This window comes from Heterodontus francisci, chromosome 9, assembly GCF_036365525.1.
Source record: "Heterodontus francisci isolate sHetFra1 chromosome 9, sHetFra1.hap1, whole genome shotgun sequence".
NCBI classification, from domain to species: domain Eukaryota; kingdom Metazoa; phylum Chordata; class Chondrichthyes; order Heterodontiformes; family Heterodontidae; genus Heterodontus; species Heterodontus francisci.
This window is the reverse complement of record NC_090379.1, coordinates 6,283,666-6,303,231: the sequence shown is the minus strand read 5'-3', so window position 1 is coordinate 6,303,231 and position 19,566 is coordinate 6,283,666. Positions and strand designations below refer to the sequence as shown.

The 19,566-nt window shown below is 44.6% G+C and overlaps 1 protein-coding gene across 1 annotated transcript in view; it reads left to right on the top strand.

The window, feature by feature from the left end:
• Positions 1 to 19,566, top strand: part of LOC137374042 (coiled-coil domain-containing protein 170-like) — a 94,623-nt gene that overhangs the window by 55,825 nt on the left and 19,232 nt on the right. Inside the window, exon 10 of the mRNA XM_068039825.1 lies at positions 11,406 to 11,579. Coding sequence (XP_067895926.1) covers positions 11,406 to 11,579 — 174 coding nt within the window. The remainder of the gene's footprint in view (positions 1 to 11,405; positions 11,580 to 19,566) is intronic.

The window sequence follows — 19,566 nt, the reverse complement described above, 5'->3', positions numbered from 1 at the left end:
GAGCAAGCCTGTTTGTGCCTTATAATTGGAAAGCGGTGAACAAGGATTCACCAAGGGGGGCTAAAAACATGGTGTGTTTAAAATTAAACCCTGTTACAGTAAGACCAGGGGAAGGCTGAAAGGGACCCCTAGACCCCTTTCTCACCTGGTTGTAACAACTGTATTAAATTTAGAGCTTAACTAATTAAACTAATTAATAACATTTCAATTGTATATCAGTAAGGGACTTAGTATTAAGAATATTAGCACTGCGCCAATTTATACAAGGTATTAATTAGATTGTAAAAGAAAAATTGAGATTTTTTTTCTTAGATCATAGATGGAGAGCTGAGACCAGTTGCTTGCAATTCCTATGCCATGTGGGAACTTCAGAACACTTAATTTTTCTTTGGGAACCACGTGTGTAGGACGTGTCTCCAGCTGCTTGAGCTCGAGCTCAGGATTTCTGCATCAGAGAGAATGAGCGTTTCCACCAACATGTCTTTGTCCTTTTGAGGTTCTACACTATCCTCCTGTTACGACTGGGTGAGAAAGGTGTCTAGGGGTCTTCTTTCAGGCTTCACCTGGTCTTATTGTAACAGAGTTTTTGTTTTTAAACACACTGTGTTTTTAGCTGCCCCTTGGTGAATCCTTGTTCACCGCTTTCCAATTATAAGGCAAAGAAACCAGCACAAACAGGCTTTCTCAGGTTTAAAGAAGAAAAGTGAAATTTATTAAAACTTAAACTAATTCGGTTAACGCCTCACCCCACGTTAGCATACATATGCAATATGCACATGCAAATAGAGCTGAAAGAAATAAAGTGGAGAGATTTGAGACAATCTCTGAAGACGGGTGTTTGTTACTGTGCTTTGAGCTCGCTGTAGTCCTTGCTTGTCGATAGGTCTTGCTTTTCGTTGGGGCCCAGTATTCTTCTTAAACCTTGTTCACTGTAGGAGACATTTCTCTCTTGGGATTCATATGTCTTCAATGGTTTCCGAAGCTGGTGAGAGAGATGAGAGCAGACAGGAGAGATGCTGCAGCATGCCAGCCATGAGAGGTCCTGTTAGTCCAGGAGCAAACAGCTTTCTGTCTTCAAACACTGTTTCTTCAATTTAAAGCTCTCCTAGTTGGCCAGCAGGTGGTCACGTGACTGACTGGTTTGACCAGGTCTCTTTTATGTGTTGGGACAGGGACTGGTTCCTTTGTTCCAACACTGTCTGCTAGTATGCAAAAAAAGTCTTTCCAGACAGGGGCTTGGCAACCTCTTGTAATAGATCTTCTTTTCTTTCCAGCAACAATTTTAAAATTTAATGTCCATGTGGCGAAATATATGTGCCTCATTCTTGGCAGGTGGGGGCCTGCATGACACTCCTCACAGTTCACAATTGTTCCAAATTTTGTATCATCTGTAAATTTTGAAATTGTGCCCTGTACATCAAGATCTAGGTCATTAATATATATCAGGAAGAGCTAGGGTGCCAACACCGACCCCTGGCAAACTCCACTACAAACCTTCCTCTAGCCCGAAGAATATCCATTAACTACTACTCTCTGTTTCCTGTCACTCAGCCAAATTGTACCATCTATTAACCCACGAATGAGGCTAACCAAACCAGGTGTCTTTAAATCAACAAATTAGCTATTTAATTAGAAAAACTAAATTCTTAAAACACTACTAAGATATAAACAACATTTAAAATAGAAAAAATTAGAGTCCTTGCAAATTTACAGCCCAATATTGCTCGAAGTCCACACAGCTGTCTGATGGGGAAAAAAGGATCTTCACAGTAGAACAGTCCAGCAGTAAGTGATGCTTTCCTTCTCCAGCGATGAATTTCAACAATTAACAACTTGCAAACAGTTTTTAAATGAATCAATTTGGCTTTAGAAGTTTTGAGGGATAAAAGATTGTCAGTCTAACTTCCCTTCCTTCAGTTTAAATTATCAGAGATCTCTGTTTTGGCTTGACCTTTTTAGAATTTTGAGAGAGAATAATAAATAAACAGACTAAATTCTCTTCCTTCAGTTTTAATGGTCTGAGCTCTTCTTTCAGGTGCTAACACACAGCTGCCTGTCTGTGTCCTCTGTTATAACTGTCTGTTTGCACTATAAGCCAGTTCAGAATTAAATTGTAACAAATGTATCTTTCGATGCTCAGTCCAAGTGGTTGTATCCAAGGTAATGAGAATGCACCCTTTGAATTGCGGTTTTCGAATGGCTGTATCCAAGGCAACGAGAATGCATTCTTTGACTCAGTCTTTACAGCTTGCTGCCTTAAAGCAGTACAGCTCTTTTCCAGCCTTAAAGGCACACAGCATATTTCCTGGAAGAAAAAAAAGATAGGATTATGACACTCTTTACATTTTTTTTTGAACAACGGTACAATACAAAGGCAAGTTTACACTGCATGTATGTAAATGCACAAAGTATGGTAAATAAAGTTGGTGAGCTACAAGCACAAACCCATCTGGTTCACTAATATCCTTTAGGGAAGAAAATCTACCATCCTTTCTTGGTCTGGTCCATATGTGACTCCAGATCCACAGCAATGTCATTGACCCTTAACTGCCCTCTGAAATGGCCTAGCAAGCCACTCAGTTCAAGGGCAATTAGGGATGGGCAACAACTGCTGGCCTACCAGCGATGCCCACACCCCATGAAAGAATAAAATAAATAACTTTATGGGAATATGATGTGGCAATAATGGAAACGTGACTTAAAAACGGTGAGGACTGGATGCTTAATATTCAAGGATGCCAAGTGTTCAGAAAAGATTGGGAAGGAAAAAAAGGGAGCTGGTTTGGCAGTACTGATTAGGGATGACATTGTAGTGTTGGAAAGAGAGGATGTCCTTGAGGGGGCAAAGACAGAATCCATTTGGTTAGAGTTGAGAAGCAAAAAGGATATGATCATGCTACTGGGAGTATTCTATAGGCCTGCAAATAGTGAGAGAGAGATAGAGGAGCAAATCTGCAGGGAAATCATGAGATGTGCAAGAACTGTAGAGTGATGATATTGGGGGACTTTAATTATTGATTTGGATAATATTAGAGTAAAGGGAAAGGAGAGGAAGGAATTTCTGAAATGTGTTGTTTTTTATTCATTCCTGGGATGTGGGTGTCACTGGCCAGGCCAGCATTTATTGCCCATCCCTAATTGCCCTTGAGAAAGTGGTGATGAGCTGCCTTCTTGAACTGCTGCAGTCCATGGGGGTAGGTACACCCACAGTGCTGTTAGGACGGGAATTCCAAGATTTTGACCCAGCAACAGTGAAGGAATGGCGATATGGTTCCAAAGCAGGATGGTGTGTGGCTTGGAGGGGAACTTGCAGGTAGTGGTGTTCCCATGCATCTGCTGCCCTTGTCATTCTAGGTGGTAGAGGCCGCGGGTTTGGAAGGTGCTGTCGAAGGAGCCTTGGTGAGTTGCTGCAGTGCATCTTGTACAGTGCTGCTACTGTGCGTCGGTGGGAGAGGGAGTGAATGTTTGTGAATGGGGTGCCAATCAAGTGGGCTGCTTTGTCCTGGATGGTGTCGAGCTTCTTGAGTGTTGTTGGAAGACATCCAGACAAGTGTAGAGTATTCCATCACACTCCTGACTTGTGCCTTGTAGATGATGGACAGGCTTTGGGAGTCAGGAGGTGAGTTACTCGCCGCAGGATTCCTAGCCTCTGAACAGCTCTTGTAGCCATGGTATTTATATGGCTACTCCAGTTCAGTTTCTGGTCAATGGATGTTGATAATGGGCGATTCAGCGATGGTAATAGAAACATAGAAAAATAGGAGCAGGAGTAGGCCATTCAGTCCTTCGGGCCTGCTCCACCATTCAAAAAATAGCATGGCTGATTGCTAATTCAGTACCCTGTTCCCGCTTTCTTCCCATATCCCTTGATCCCAATTGATGCCATTGAACGTCAAGGGGAAATGGTCATTGCCTGGCACGTGTGCGGTGCAAATGTTACTTGTCACCTATCAGCCCAAGCCTGCATATTGTCCAGGTCTTGCTGCATTTCTACACGGACTGCTTCAGTATCTGAGGAGTTGCGAATGGTACTGAACATTGTGCAATCATCAGTGAACATCCCCACTTCTGACCTTATGATTGAAGGAAGGTCATTGATGAAGCAGCTGAAGATGGTTGAGCCTAGGACACTGCCCTGCGGAACTCCTGCAGTGATGTCCTGAAGCTGAGATGATTGACCTCCAACAACCACAACCATCTACCTTTGCGCTAGGTACGACTCCAACCAGCGGAGAGTTTTCCCTGATTCCCATTGACTCCAATTTTGCTAGGGCTTTTTGATGCCATACTTGGTAAAATGCTGCCTTTTTCTGCCTATTCAGGGGAAGTTCCCTTGACCAGTATGTTTTCAGTCTAACTAGAAAGCAGGCATTTCTGCATCTGGTGCTGGGGAATGAGGTGGGCCAAATGGACCAAGTGTCTGTGGGGATCAATTGGGTAACAGTGATCATAGTATCATAAGGTTTAGATTAGTTATGGAGAAGAGTAAGGAACAATCTAAAGTAGAACTTCTAAATTGGAAGGCTAACTTCAATGGGATGAGAAGGGATCTCACCAGAGTAAAATGGAACCAAAGACTGATCGGAAAAACAGTATGGAATAATGGGTGATCTTTAAGGAGGTGATATTTCAACAAGAATGAAAGATAAGGGAACCAAAGCCAGGGCTCCTTGGATGACAAGGAAATAGAGAAAATGATGAAACTGAAAAAAGAGTGCATGTTGCATGTCAGGTGAATTCTTCCAAGTGAGAACCAGTCAAATACAATAAGTTGAGAGGTGAGCTGAAGAGGAAAATAAGACTGGCAAAGGGAAAATGAGAATAGAATGGCAGCTAACATAAAAGAGAACCCAAAAATCTTCTACTGGCATGTAAATAGTAAGTGGATAGTAAGAGGTGAGGTGGGGCGTATTCAGGACAACAAAGGTGATATATGCTTAAAGGTGCAGGGCAAGGCTAAAATACATCATGAGTACTTTGTATCGGTGTTTACTAAGGAAAAGGATGCTGACAAAATATCGGTAGAGGCGGAGATGGTAGAGGTAATGATGGTGTACTGGAAAGACTGGCTATGCTTAGAGTGACTGGATAAGTCAACTGGTCCAGATAGTTTGCATCCCAGGTTGCTAAAGGAAGTGGAGGTGAGATAGTGGAAGGGCTTGTCATAATCTTCCAATCTTCCCGAGATATGGGGGGGGTGGCAAAGGATTATAGAGTTGCAAATGCAACACCCTTATTCAAGAAAGGGTGTAAGGGCATTCCTCGTAACTACATACTGGACAGGACAAGGGGTCGACAACCTTAATCACAAGAAGAGCCATTTTTAAAATTTAGTCAAAAAAGTAATATCTTAAGTGCTGTAATGCTGTTACTCACTTGCCAATAATAATGACAAACAAGACAGAGACACACTAATGGATTTCTATGCAACACCTTTTGAAATTCTCAATTTTCAACTATGATTTTTCTCTTACTTGTCGCCATTTCAGCCTCTAATTATGCCATCTTTTTTCAAATTAAAGTAAAACACTTATCAGTTTAAAAAAATGTCTGGTGACCTAAATAATCCACACAGTACTACTGATGAATGTCGCAAACTTCTGCTTATAATAAATTAAACTTTAGCAGAACAGCCTCAAAACAAAGGCCACAGTTAGTTTCTTTATGAATGTATACGTCTGTGAGAGACTCGTGTGATCAGCTAGTGGATGATACGTAAGTCATTAACGCAATGGTACATGACGTCATTTTGCTTGGCAAAACCGTGCAACTGTAACTTGTTAAGATTTTTGATGCAAGCAGGTTTTTGATAGAATTTCTGATTTTTATGATTAAATATGTCACAAGTTCCAGACTTTATCTTTCAAAATATCCATTGCTAAGGAGTCATAGAGTCATAGAGTTATACAGCACAGAAACAGGCCCTTCGGCCCACCATGTCCGCGCCGGCTGTCAAGCCTATCTATTCTAATCCCATTTTCCAGCACTTGGCCCATAGCCTTGTATGCTATGGTGTTTCAAGTGCTCATCTAAATACTACTTAAATGTTGTGAAGGTTCCTGCCTCTACCACCCCTTCAGACAGTGTGTTCCAGATTCCAACCACCCTCTGGGTGAAAAAGAATTTCCTCAAATCCCCTCTAAACCTCCTGCCCCTTACCTTAAATCTATGCCCCCTGGTTATTGACACCTCCGCTAAGGGAAAAAGTTTCTTCCTATCTACCCTATCTATGCCCCTCATAATTTTGTATACCTCAATCAGACCCCACTCAGCCTTCTCTGCTCTAAGGAAAACAACCCTAGCCTTTTCAGTCTCTCTTCACAGCTGAAATGCTCCAGCCCAGGCAACATCCTGGTGAATCTTCTCTGCACTCTCTCCAGTGCAGTCACATCCTTCCTATAGTGTGGCGACCAGAACTGTACACAGTACTCCAGCTGTGGCCTAACTAGTGTTTTATACAGCTCCATCATAACCTCCCTGCTCTTATATTCTATGCCTCGGCTAATAAAGGCAAGTATCCCATATACCTTCCTAACCACCTTATCTGCCTATGCTGCTGCCCTCAGTAATCTATGGACAAGTACACCAAGGTCCCTCTGACCCTCTGTACTTCCTAGGGTCCTACCATCCATTGTATATTCCCTTGCCTTGTTCGTCCTCCCAAAATGCATCACCTCACACTTCTCAGGATTAAATTCCATTTGCCACTGTTCCGCCCATCTTACCAGCCCATCTATATCCTCCTGTAATCTAAGGCTTTCCTCCTTACTATTTATGACACCACCAATTTTGGTGTCATTTGTGAACTTGCTGATCATACCTCCTATATTCACGTCTAAATCATTAATGTATCATTAATTAGATATCTGATAATTTTTAAAATTAGAAACACATTGAGATAACTATTTTCTAAAAATTGATAATGAAAAAAATGAGTTCGATTGCTTAAGGTCGGGTGCCATACGAGTCCATAATGAGCCACAGGTTGCCAACCCCTGTCCTATACCCTCTGCTCTGTGTGTCTCAGTAACTGGGGTACATTTCTAGAGCAATATAAATGAAAAACAGAGAATTTATTTTCAACTTGTACAGAACCTTGGTTAGACCATACTTGGAGTACCGTGCATAGTTCTTATCGAAAGGATATAGAGTCACTGAAGAAGGTGCAAAAAAGATGTACAAGGTTGATACAGGAAGTGAGAGTTTATAAGTACCAGGAAAGGCTGAACAGGCTGGGGCTCTTTTCTCTAGAAAAGAAAAGGCTAATAGAGGTCTTTAAGAATATGAAGGGGTTAAAATGAGAAAAGATAGAAGGAACGACTTGCATTTATGTAGCACCTTTCTTGACTTCAGGATGTCCCAAAGCACTTTACAGCCAATGAAGTACTTTTGGAGTGTAGTCAGTGTTGTAATGCAAAAAAAGTGGCAGCTAATGTGTGCACAGCAAGATCCCACAAACAGCAAATGACCAGATAATCTGTTTTTAGCAATCTGGGTTTAGAGGGATAAGTTTTTTTTTTCATGGGATGTGGGCATCGTTGGCAAGGCCAACATTTGTTGCTGATCCCTAATTGCCCTTGAAAAGGTGGTAGTGAGCCTGGTGGCCTGAACACTGGGGAGAACTCCCTTGCTCTTCTTTGAAATAGTTCCACAATATCTTTTATGAGCACCTAAGGGGACCTTAGTTTAAGATTTCATCAGAAAGACGATGATTTTGTGCTCAAGTCTCTGCAGTGGGATTTGAACCCACAAGCTTCTAATTCAGAGGTGAGAGACTTACCCACTGAGCCATGTCCAAAACCTAAATGTTAAGTTAGGGCTATGTCAACCCAAACATGGCAGAAAATTTAGATGGTGACTTTGAGACATCTAGGGCTGGATTTTAAGAGCCCGCCTTCACTTCCGGCGAGATCGAAAATGGCAGCCTGCACGTGCGGGCCAGCACCACCCACCCCCCAGTCACATGGAGGTGTGGGCTGTCCAATGCCCGCAATGAAATCAGCTGCCTGTATGAAATCAGGCGCCATTTTTAAAGTGCAGCCAGCCCTGCGGCATATTCAAATTTTTAAAGATACACCCCCCCAAATTTATCAAATAAAATTCTAACGTTCCTTTCCCACCCCCCACTAACAATTACATTAACTATTTGTCCTTCCCCCCACAAAACATTCACCTTTTAAATCTGACCTTCGCCCCCGCCTCCCCTCCAGACTGCACAAAGTTTAAAGGTCACCCCTTCCCACCATCCCCTACACTCATTACGTTTATTTGATCCCGTTCCCCCCTCCCGCAGTGGAAATCTTCACTCCTCCCCCCCCTCCCCACCAGTGTCACGCCGGCTTTCCTGGACGGGGAATTGAAGGCGCGGGAGTGCCGACCGCTGCACTGAAGATCGCGGCGAGCCCAGAAGATTGCGTGTAAGTTCATTTAAATTTATTAATTTCATTGGTTGAAATATGTAAATGCAGGTCCCATCGCCCAGCGGCGGTGGCGGAGGTGGGGGGTGCGCCACAGAGCCTTGCCGCTGCCAGGAGGATCGGGCTGGGCCCTCCAGGCGTTGAGCTCCATGGCGGGCCTCTGCCGCAACCATCTTCTGCTCACCACCACCCCCAGCACCCCCCCGCCACGGAGCCCAAAGTCATGGGCTTGGTTAAATCCAGCCCCCTAGTCCCTCTGCTGCTTTGAACATTTTCATAAACTAACTGACCAGACTTTTGTAGATCAAATCTTCTTCCCCATCCGACACCACTCCCTCAACCCTAAAATTTATCTGGGCAATTTCTATTGTAGTAACTTGGAACTTAACTTTGTCACATTGTGTACCCTGTATTTCCATAAACAAAGCTCATACAGACTGTGTTTTAGCAAATTGAAAGAGAAATGATCCTAATAGGTAAGATGAGAGAACAATGGATTCTGTTTTTTAATTCTTACATGGGATGTGGGTGTCACTGGCAAGGCCAGCATTTGTTGCCCATCCCTAATTGCCCTTGACAAATGAATAGCTTGCTAGGCCAATTCAGAGCCAACCACATTGCTGTGGGTCTGGAGTCACAGGTAGGCCAGACCAGGTAAGGACAGCAGATTTCCTTCCCTGAAGGGCATTAGTGAACCAGATGAGTTTTTACAACAACCTATGATAGTTTTAAGGCACTATGACTGAGAATAGCCTTCAATTCCAGATTTTTTAAATTAATCAATTGAATTTAAATTCCACCAGCTTCTGTGGTGGGATTTGAACCCATGCTCCCAGGGCATTGGTCTAGGTCTCTGGATTACTAGTTCAATAACATTACCACTGCACCACCATCTCCCCCATCTGAAGGTAAAGCATTCATGTACAGGGACAGAATTATTGTTGTGATGGTGTTTTTTTACTCACTCAGTTGTTGTTTTTGTTTTCTTTTTCTTTTTTTTCTCTTTTTGTTGTGGCCTTTATACCCCAGGCCCCTTTTATGTATTTTATGTCGAGGGGGCCTTTATTCCTCAGGCCCCCTTTGTGTACATTTTTAAAATAACTTTATTAAAATCCAAAAAATAAACAAAAAATTCAAATTAAAATGCCATTCTCGGTGTCAACGATGCACTCCAGTCCCTGCGGTGTCCACCGGTCGCAGAAGGCCTCAAGCGTACCGGCAGACACCGCATGCTCCTTCTCCAGGGACACCCGGGCACGAATGTAATCGCAGAAGAGGGGCAGGCAATCAGGGAGCACGGACCTCCCGACGGCCCACATCCTGGACCTGTGAATTGCCACCTTGGCAAGGCCCAGGAACAGACCGATGAGGAGATCCTCCTCCCGGCCCATGACCATCTGCATCGGGTGCCCAAAGATCAGGAGCGTGGGGCTGAAGTGCAGCCAAAACCTGAGGAGCAGCCCTTTTAAATATGTAAACAGGGACTGCAACCTCACATACTCTGTATACACGTGGAACACGGACTCGTCCAGGCCACAGAAATTACTGGCGGCCTGGGACTCTGTGAACCTACTTAAAAGTCTATTGCACGGGACTGCCCTGTGCAACACCTTCCACCCCAAGTCCCCGATGTAAAGGGGGAGGACTTCCACGTAGAGAGATCTCCACTGGGGTTTCCCCTTGCCGCCAGATGGCAACGCGGAACGCCAGGGCGTGTCCGGCCGGCTGACGAGGGCGAGAAAGTGCAGAATGTACAGGAGCAGCCCTTACAGGAAATCGTTCCATGCTGATTGGAATGGCACAGAGGGCATTTCCGAGATGCGGCTTGGATTGTGCGGGACCGGCTCCCAAGGAGGGTTTCGGGGCCTGGGTCCAATGAGCAGTTCCGGTCGAGCGGGGGGTCAGTGAGGGGCTTCGGCTACTCCACCGCCCGCCGGTCCATCCCCGGAGCCGGCTGCCTGGACAACTGAGGCGTTCTCCTCTGCCGGCGGGGGAGTGCCCTGACTGGAGGTGACCATGTTCTAGACTCTGAATAGATCCCGGTAAAGGACAGGCAACTCCCTCAGAGAGGCACGGCTAACGGTCTCCGCCAGGAGCTGAGTGTCGTCTTGAAGGCTGTGAAACTGGTGGAAAAAATATGTCACCAGCGCACACCATCTTGGAGGATGGGAGGACGCTTGACGTACGGGTATCTCTGCAGGGTCCGAAGGCGGAGAATCACACCAGCGACTGGCCGCCCTTCTCGATTGGGACACTCAGTTGGTGTGGTGAATTGGTCAAGCTTCTGGTAAGACACTTTACTCTGTATCTATCCTGTGCCATCTGCCCTGGGAGTGTTTGATGGGACAGTGTAGTGAGAGCTTTACTCTTATAAAAGTGTTTGATCGGGCAGACATAGAGAATATGTTTCCACTTGTGGGGGAGACCAGAACTAGGGGTCATAAATGTAAGACAGTTACTCATAAATCCAATCGGAAATTCAGGAGAAACTTCTTTACCCAGAGTGTGTTTAGAGTGTGGTAGTCTCTGTGGAGGCGAATAGCACAGATGCATTTTAGGGTAAGGTAGATAATCACATGAGGGAGAAAGGAACAGAAGGATATATTGATAGGATGAGATGAAGTAGGGTGGGAGGAGGTTCATGGAGATCATAAACATTGGCATAGACCAGTTGGGCCAAATGGCCTGTTACTGTGCTGTATTTTCTAATACCACATCAGACTGAGCCACTGTCCGTTGGCTCTCCTCATTATTTATTTTTCTATGCTCTTTGCCTGAAACCTCAGACATGTTTTACTTTGTCCTGTACAAAAGCAAAATACCACAGATGCTGGAAATCTGAAACAAAAACAAAAAATGTTGGAACTGATGAAAGGCTATCGATCTGAAACATTAACTCTGTTTCACTCTCTGCAGATGCTGCCAGACCTGCTGAGTATTTCCAGCACTTTCTGTTTTTATTTCCTTTTTTACTTTGTTTTGTTTCAGCACGTGAATTTCCTGCAACAGCTGGCAGAGAGTATGAAGGTTGAGCAGGACACGTTGGCAGATGACTGGGAGTCTCAGAGCCAGAGGCTGTTGGCAAGGGCTCAGCAGCTCACAGGGTTGGAAGTCGAGGGGCTCAGTGGCAACCAGGAGCTCCTGCACACTTTACAAAACAAGGTCTGTGTTGGTCGTAACGCACTACCTGGAGTTTCACTGATGGTGTGGCACTGTAAAGTGCAGCTTTAGAATGCACTAGGACATCGTAAGGACTTAAGAGGTCACAGAATATCCCGCACTCTAAGAGCTCTACATGAAATGAGCATCTGAACTCCATTGAGAATCATGTCATAAAAGTGATCCCAATAGGGAATAAACTTTATTCATAGATTTAGACTGATTCAGCAAGAGCTTTACTCTGTATCTAACCCATTTTTTTTTCTTTTTTCTTTACAGTGTAGAGGGAGCTTTACTCTGGATCTAACCTGTACTGTACCTGTCCTGGGAGAGTTTGATGGGGGACAGTGTAGAGGGAGCTTTACTCTGTATCTAACACCTGTGCTGTACCTGTCCTGGGAGAGTTTGATGGGGACAGTGTAGAGGGAGCTTTAATCTGTATCTAACACCTGTGCTGTACCTGTCCTGGGAGAGTTTGATGGGGACAGTGTAGAGGGAGCTTTACTCTGGATCTAACCTGTACTGTACCTGTCCTGGGAGTTTTTGATGGGGACAGTGTAGAGGGAGCTTTACTCTGTATCTAACACCTGTACTGTATCTGTCCTGGGAGTGTTTGATGGGACAGTGTAGAGGGAGCTTTAATCTGTATCTAACACCTGTGCTGTACCTGTCCTGGGAGAGTTTGATGGGGACAGTGTAGAGGGAGCTTTACTCTGGATCTAACCTGTACTGTACCTGTCCTGGGAGTTTTTGATGGGGACAGTGTAGAGGGAGCTTTACTCTGTATCTAACACCTGTACTGTATCTGTCCTGGGAGTGTTTGATGGGACAGTGTAGAGGGAGCTTTACTCTGTATCTAACACCTGTGCTGTACCTGTCCTGGGAGAGTTTGATGGGGACAGTGTAGAGGGAGCTTTACTCTGGATCTAACCTGTACTGTACCTGTCCTGGGAGTTTTTGATGGGGACAGTGTAGAGGGAGCTTTACTCTGTATCTAACACCTGTACTGTATCTGTCCTGGGAGTGTTTGATGGGACAGTGTAGAGGGAGCTTTACTCTGTATCTAACACCTGTGCTGTACCTGTCCTGGGAGAGTTTGATGGGGACAGTGTAGAGGGAGCTTTACTCTGGATCTAACACCTGTGTTGTACCTGTCCTGGGAGAGTTTGATGGGGACAGTGTAGAGGGAGCTTTACTCTGTATCTAACACCTGTGCTGTACCTGTCCTGGGAGAGTTTGATGGGGACAGTGTAGAGGGAGCTTTACTCTGGATCTAACCTGTACTGTACCTGTCCTGGGAGTGTTTGCTGGGGGACAGTGTAGAGGGAGCTTTACTCTGTATCTAACACCTGTGCTGTACCTGTCCTGGGAGTGTTTGATGGGGACAGTATAGACGGAGCTTTACTTTGTATCTAACCCCGGTTTGTTTTTAAGGTGGCCTTTATACCCCAGGCCCCTTTTATATTTTTCATGTCGAGGGGGCCTTTATTGCTCAGGCCCCCTTTATATACATACTTATATTTTTAAAATAACTTTATTAAAAACAGAAATAAACAAAGACTCAAATTAAAATGCCATTCTCGGCGTCGACAATGCACTTCAGTCCCTGCGGTGCCCTCCGGTCACGGAAGGCCTCAAGTGTACCGGCGGACACCGCATGCTCCTTTTCCAGGGACACCCGGGCGCGAACCCATGCTGTACCTGTCCTGGGAGTGTTTGATGGGGACAGTGTAGAGGGAGCTTTACTCTGTATTTAACCCCGTGCTGTACCTGTCCTGGGAGTGTTTGATGGGGACAGTGTAGAGGGAGCTTTACTCTGTATTTAACCCCGTGCTGTACCTGTCTTGGGAGTGTTTGATGGGGACAGTGTAGAAGGAACTCTACTGTGTATCTAACTCGTGCTGTATCTGCCCTAGGAGTATTTGACGGGGACAGTGTAGAGGGAGCTTTACTTTGTACCTAACCCCGTTTTTTTTTATTGATGAGTTTATTACATCTTTCCTGTTGGATGTTTTAAAATTATCTTCATGGTACAGCGGCAGAGACAATATGTTATTAACAGTGTGGGCACTATCTGACCAGCTATTGACAGGCTGGTGGGTCACATCCTTCACAGCTGTTCGACCAAGCAGCATACTGAGCAGAACGAGGGGGTACACTTGTGCCACCTAACACCATGAGGGGTACAAACAGCGAATCTAGTCATAGGTGTTCCATCTTGATGAAAGGAAGACTTATTGATGATACATCTTCGCCATCTGGCAATGGTACCTTCAGCACGGGATGTGTTCCGAACTCCAGCAGGGGCAGTGACACTGGCGAGGTTCGTTCGTTTTAGGTGAAGTCCTCAGAGAATTTCCAGAGTAGATGTTGATTGAGTGTTGGTAAAGTCTTGACAATGTGTCTCAGAAAGTCTCCTGATGTGCTTCAAATGTTCTCTTCAAACATTAGAACAAGTTATAACTTCTGATGAAGGATCCACACTGAAAACATTGGCCGCAAAATTTGGCTCGTAGCAGGGAGTGTGATTCTCTTGGCGATATCAGCCATACAGATTAACAACTTTCTGCTCAGATCCAGAAACCTCTCTCACTATTAACTCTCCACTTGACTGCAGGATGTGTCAGTTTGGGCAATTAGCAACACAAAATACCTGAGCAGAGGTTTCACCAGGACAATCCAATTTACAGCAGTTAGCTGGCCTGTGAAGAATGAAATACTTTTCTCATTTTCTACAGACAGTGGGCTCACAATGGGCACAAGAACATTGAGTACTTTTAAAAATAATTATTTTCCCCTTCATGTACCTCATTACTATGTCTCATTTTCAATTCTTGCTGTGTAGTTTGAACAGGATTATTCCTGATCTGAGTTGATTCCTTTTAGCCTGTCTGGTCCACAGTCTGTATCGAGGGTGGGGGCAGTGTTATTCCTTCCTGAAAAGGTCACATACAGTGCGACAGCTGCAGGTGTGACATTTAATACACTCTATTGACCACAGAATGAAAATATCATTGCATTTTCTGAGTAATTGGTGGGCAGAGGATAGATATCACTGATAAAGGTCTCTGGTCTCTGGTTTCTATATCCATAGTGTTCAGGTCTATCAAGTCACTGGTTGATGTGAAGCAAATAACACATTTAAATTTTGCTGTTGCTGAGGTTCTGAGGTCTCCTGCCTTTGGGGATGAGCCAGGCATCAAGATTCGAAAAACCAACCGGGAATTACTGGTTTTCCTCGCTTAAAGATAAAAATTTACTTTAAAAGACTGATTTGTACCTGTACCAAAGTATGAGGTGCTGAGTGTGAACCCATCTGATTCACTAACATCCTTTAGGGAAGGAAATCTATTTTCCTTACCCAGTCTGGCCTACATGTGACTCCAGGCCCAGAACAATGTGGTTGACTCTTAACTGCTCTCTGAAACGGCCTTGCAAGCCATACGAACAAACATATGAACATACGTAGCAGGAGTAGGCTACTCGGCCCCTGATCTGATTGTAACTTCGACTCCACATTACCGCCTACCCCCGGTAACTTTTCACCCCTTTGCTTATCAAGAATCTATCTACCTCTGCCTTAAAAATATTCAAAGTCTCTGCTTCCACTGCCTTTTGAGGAAGAGAATTCCAAAGACTCACGAACCTCTGAGAGAAAAAATTTCTCCTCATCTCTGTCTTAAATGGGCGACTCCTTATTTTTAAACAGTGACCCCTAGTTCGACATTCTCCCACAAGAGGAAACATTCTTTCCACATCCACCATGTCGAGACCCCTCAGAATCTTATATGTTTCAATCAAGTCGCCTCTTACTCTTTTAAACTCCAGCGGATACAAGCCTATCCTGTCCAATCTTTCCTCATAAGACAACCCGCCCATTCCAGGTATTAGTCTAGTAAACCTTCCCTGAACTGCTTCCAACGCATTTCCATCTTTCCTTAAATACTGTACACAGTACTCCAGATGTGATCTCACCAATGCTCTGTATAACTGAAGCATAACCTCCCGACTTTTGTATTCAATTTCCCTTGCAGCAAACAATAACATTTTATTAGCTTTCCTAATTACTTGCTGTATCTTCATACTAACCTTTTGCGATTCATGCACTGGGACAGCCAGATCCCTCTGCATCAGAGCTCTGCAATCTCTCACCATTTCGATAATATGCTTCTTTTTTATTCTTCCTGTGAAAGTGGACAATTTCCCATTTTCCCACATTATACTCCATTTGCCAGGTCTTTGCCCACTCAGTTAACCTATCTATTTCCCTTTGTAGCCCCCTTATGTCCACTTCATGACTTACTTTCCATCCTATCTTTGTGTCATCAACAAATTTAGCAACCATACCTTCCGTCCCTTCATCCAAGTCATTTATATAAATTGTAAAAAGTTGAAGACCTAGTACTGAAAAAGTCTAATAAGAATAAAACAGGATGGACCACCCGGCATTGACCTAGACACAGGACATAATAAAGGCACGCCCTGCCCAGTCAACCCTGCAAAGTCTTCCTCACTAATATCTGCAGACTTGTGCCAAAATTGGGAGAGCTGTCTCACAGACTCATCAAGCAACAGCCTGACATAGTCATACTCACCAAATCATATCTTACCGACAATGTCCCAGGCTCCTCTATCATCATTCTTGGGTACATCCTGGACAGAACTAGTAGAGGCAGGCACAGTGGTACACAGTCGAGAGGGTGAAGTCATTGACTCATGAAGTCTCATGGCATCAGGTCAAACATGGCCAGGGAAACCTCCTGCTGATTACCACCTACCGCCCACCCTCAGTTGATGAATCAGTACTCCTCCATGTTGAACAGCACTTGAAAGAAGCACTGGGGTAGCAAGGGCACAGAAAAATGTACTCTGTGTGGGAGACTTCAATGTCCATCACCAAGAATGGCTCAGTAGCACCACTACTGACCGAGCTGGCCGAATCCTGAAGGACATATCTGCCAGGCTGGGTCTGCAGCAGGTGGTGAGGGAAGCAACACAAGGTAAAAACCTACATGACCTCGTCCTCACCGAGCTACCTGTCAGAGATGCATTTGTCCATGACAGTATTGGTCGGAGTGACCACCGCACCACAAGGTAATTGCGACGAAGTCCCGTCTTCACACTGAGGATACCCTCCATTGAGTTGTGTGGCACTACCACTGTGCTCAATGGGATAGGGTCAGAACAGATCTAGAAGCTGAAAACTGGGCATCCATGATGCGCTGTGGGTCATCAGCAGCAGCAGCAGCAGCATTGTATTCACTCACAATCTGTAACCTCATGGCCTGGCATATCCCTCACTCTACCATTAAGGAGGTAAAATACTGGCATGGATTAAGGATTCGTTAACAGGCAGAAAATAGGGAGTCGGAATAAACGGGCCATTCTCGCGTTGGCAAGCTGTGACTAGTGGGGTACCGCAAGGATCAGTACTTGGGGCCCAGCTGTTCACAATATATATCAATGATTTGGATATGGGGACCAAATGTAGTCAAGACTAGATGTTACAAAGATAACAAAAAGACAAAACTAAAGGCTCTGTATCTGAATGCACGTAGTATTCATAACAAAGTAGATGAACTGATAGCGGACATTGAAGTAAGTAAATATGATCTGATAGCCATTACGGAGACGTGGCTGCACGATGACAAGGATTGGGTCCTGAATATTGAGAGGTTTATGACATTCAAGAAGGATAGAAAGCTAGATAAAGGTAGAGGGGTAGCACTGCTAATCTAGAATGGCATTGGTGCAATAGTTAGAGATGACCTTGGTTCAGGAGATCAGGATGTAGAATCAGTTCAGAGATGAGGAATAGTAGGAGAAAGAAGTCACTAGTGGGAGTGGTCTACAGGCCCGCTAACAGTAACCATAATGTAGGACGAAGTATACATCAAGAAATATTGGATGCTTGTGATAAAGGGATGGCAGTAATCATGGGTGATCTTAATCTACATATAAACTGGAAAAATCAGACTGGCAATAATAGCCTGGATGAGGAGTTCATATAATGCTTTCAAGATAGTTTCTTAGAGCAGCACGTTCTGGAACCAACCAAAGCACAGGTTATATTAGACTTGGTATTGTGTAACTTGGTATTGGTCCATCTCTGACACTTCCCTTCCCTTCTTCGACTTCTCTGTCTCGATCTCTGGGGATAGGTTGTCTACTAATATCCATTATAAGCCCACCGACTCCCACAGCTACCTCGACTACACTTCTTCACACCCTACCTCCTGTAAGGACTCCATTCCATTCTCCCAGTTTCTCCATCTCTGACGCATCTGCTCTGATGATGCTACCTTCCATGACGGTGCTTCTGATATGACCTCCTTTTTCCTCAACCGAGGACTCCCCCCCACTGTTGTTGACAGGGCCCTCAACCGTGTCCGGCCCATTTCCCGCACCTCTACCCTCACCCCTTCCCATCCCTCCCAGAACCGTGACAGGGTTCCCCTTGTCCTCACTTTCCACCCCATCAGCCTCCATATCCAAAGGACCATCCTCCGCCATTTCCGCCACCTCCAGCATGATGCCACTACCAAACACATCTTCCCCTCCCTTCCCCTGTCAGCATTCCGAAGGGATCATTCCCTCCGTGAAACCCTGGTCCACTCCTCCATTACTCCCACCACCTCATCCCCGTCCCATGGCACCTTCCCCTGCAATCGCAGGAGGTGTAATACCTGCATATTTACCTCCTCTCTCCTCACTATCCCAGGCCCCAAACACCCCTTTCAGGTGAAGCAGTGATTTACTTGTACTTCTTTCAATATAGTATACTGTATTCGCTGCTCACAATGTGGTCTCCTCTACATTGGGGAGACCAAACGCAGACTGGGTGAACGCTTTGCGGAACACCTCCGCTCAGTCAGCAAGCAGGACCCTGAGCTTCCGGTTGCTTGCCATTTCAACACTCCCCCCTGCTCTCATGCTCACATCTCTATCCTGGGCTTGCTGCAGTGTTCCAGTGAACATCAACGCAAGCTCGAGGAACAGCATCTCATTTTCCGATTAGGCACACTACAGCCTGCCGGACTGAACATTGAGTTCAATAATTTCAGAGCATGACGGGCCCCCCATTTTACTTTTATTTTTAGTTATTTTTTCTTTTTTACATTTTTTACAATTTTTTTTCTTTTGTTTATTTCATTTCATTGTAGTTTGTTCAGTTTGCTTACCCACCGTTTTTTTTCATGTTTGTACTTGCTGCTGCTCATTCTTCAGTTCGTTAACATCCTACCTGTACTAATTGTCTTTCAACACACCATTAACATATTGTTTGCCTTTGCTCCATGACCCCCTTGGTCAGCTATGTGACCTTGTCCAATCTACACCTTCTCCTTTGTTATCTCTTGCCCCACCCCCGGTTCACTTGCTTATAACCTTTGACATTTCTAATATTTGCTAGTTCCGAAGAAGGGTCACTGACCCGAAACGTTAACTCTGCTTCTCTTTCCACAGATGCTGCCAGACCTGCTGAGTGGTTCCAGCATTTCTTGTTTTTATTTCAGATTTCCAGCATCCGCAGTATTTTGCTTTTATTTTGGTATTGTGTAATGTTGACAGGATTAATTAATGACCTGTAGGTAGCAGCGACAACAATACGATTGAATTTTACATCCAGTTTGAAAGAGAAAAGAGTGGGTCTAAGACTAGTATTTTAAACTTCAATAAGGGCAACTATGTGGGCATGAAAGCTGAGCTAACTGAAGTGAACTGGGTTACTAGGCTCGGAGATAGATCAATAGAGAAGCAGTGGCAGACATTTAAGGGGATATTTCAGAATACTCAGAAAAGTATATTCCTACTATGAAGAAAAATTCTAAGGGGAGGACCCACCATCCATGGTTAACTAAAGAAGTTAAGGAAAGCATCAAACTTAAGGAAAAGGCATATAACTTCCCCCCAAGTCGTGGTCCACATAGGCACCAACGACATAGGTAGGAAGAGAGATGGGGATTTAAGGCAGAAATTCAGGGAGCTAGGG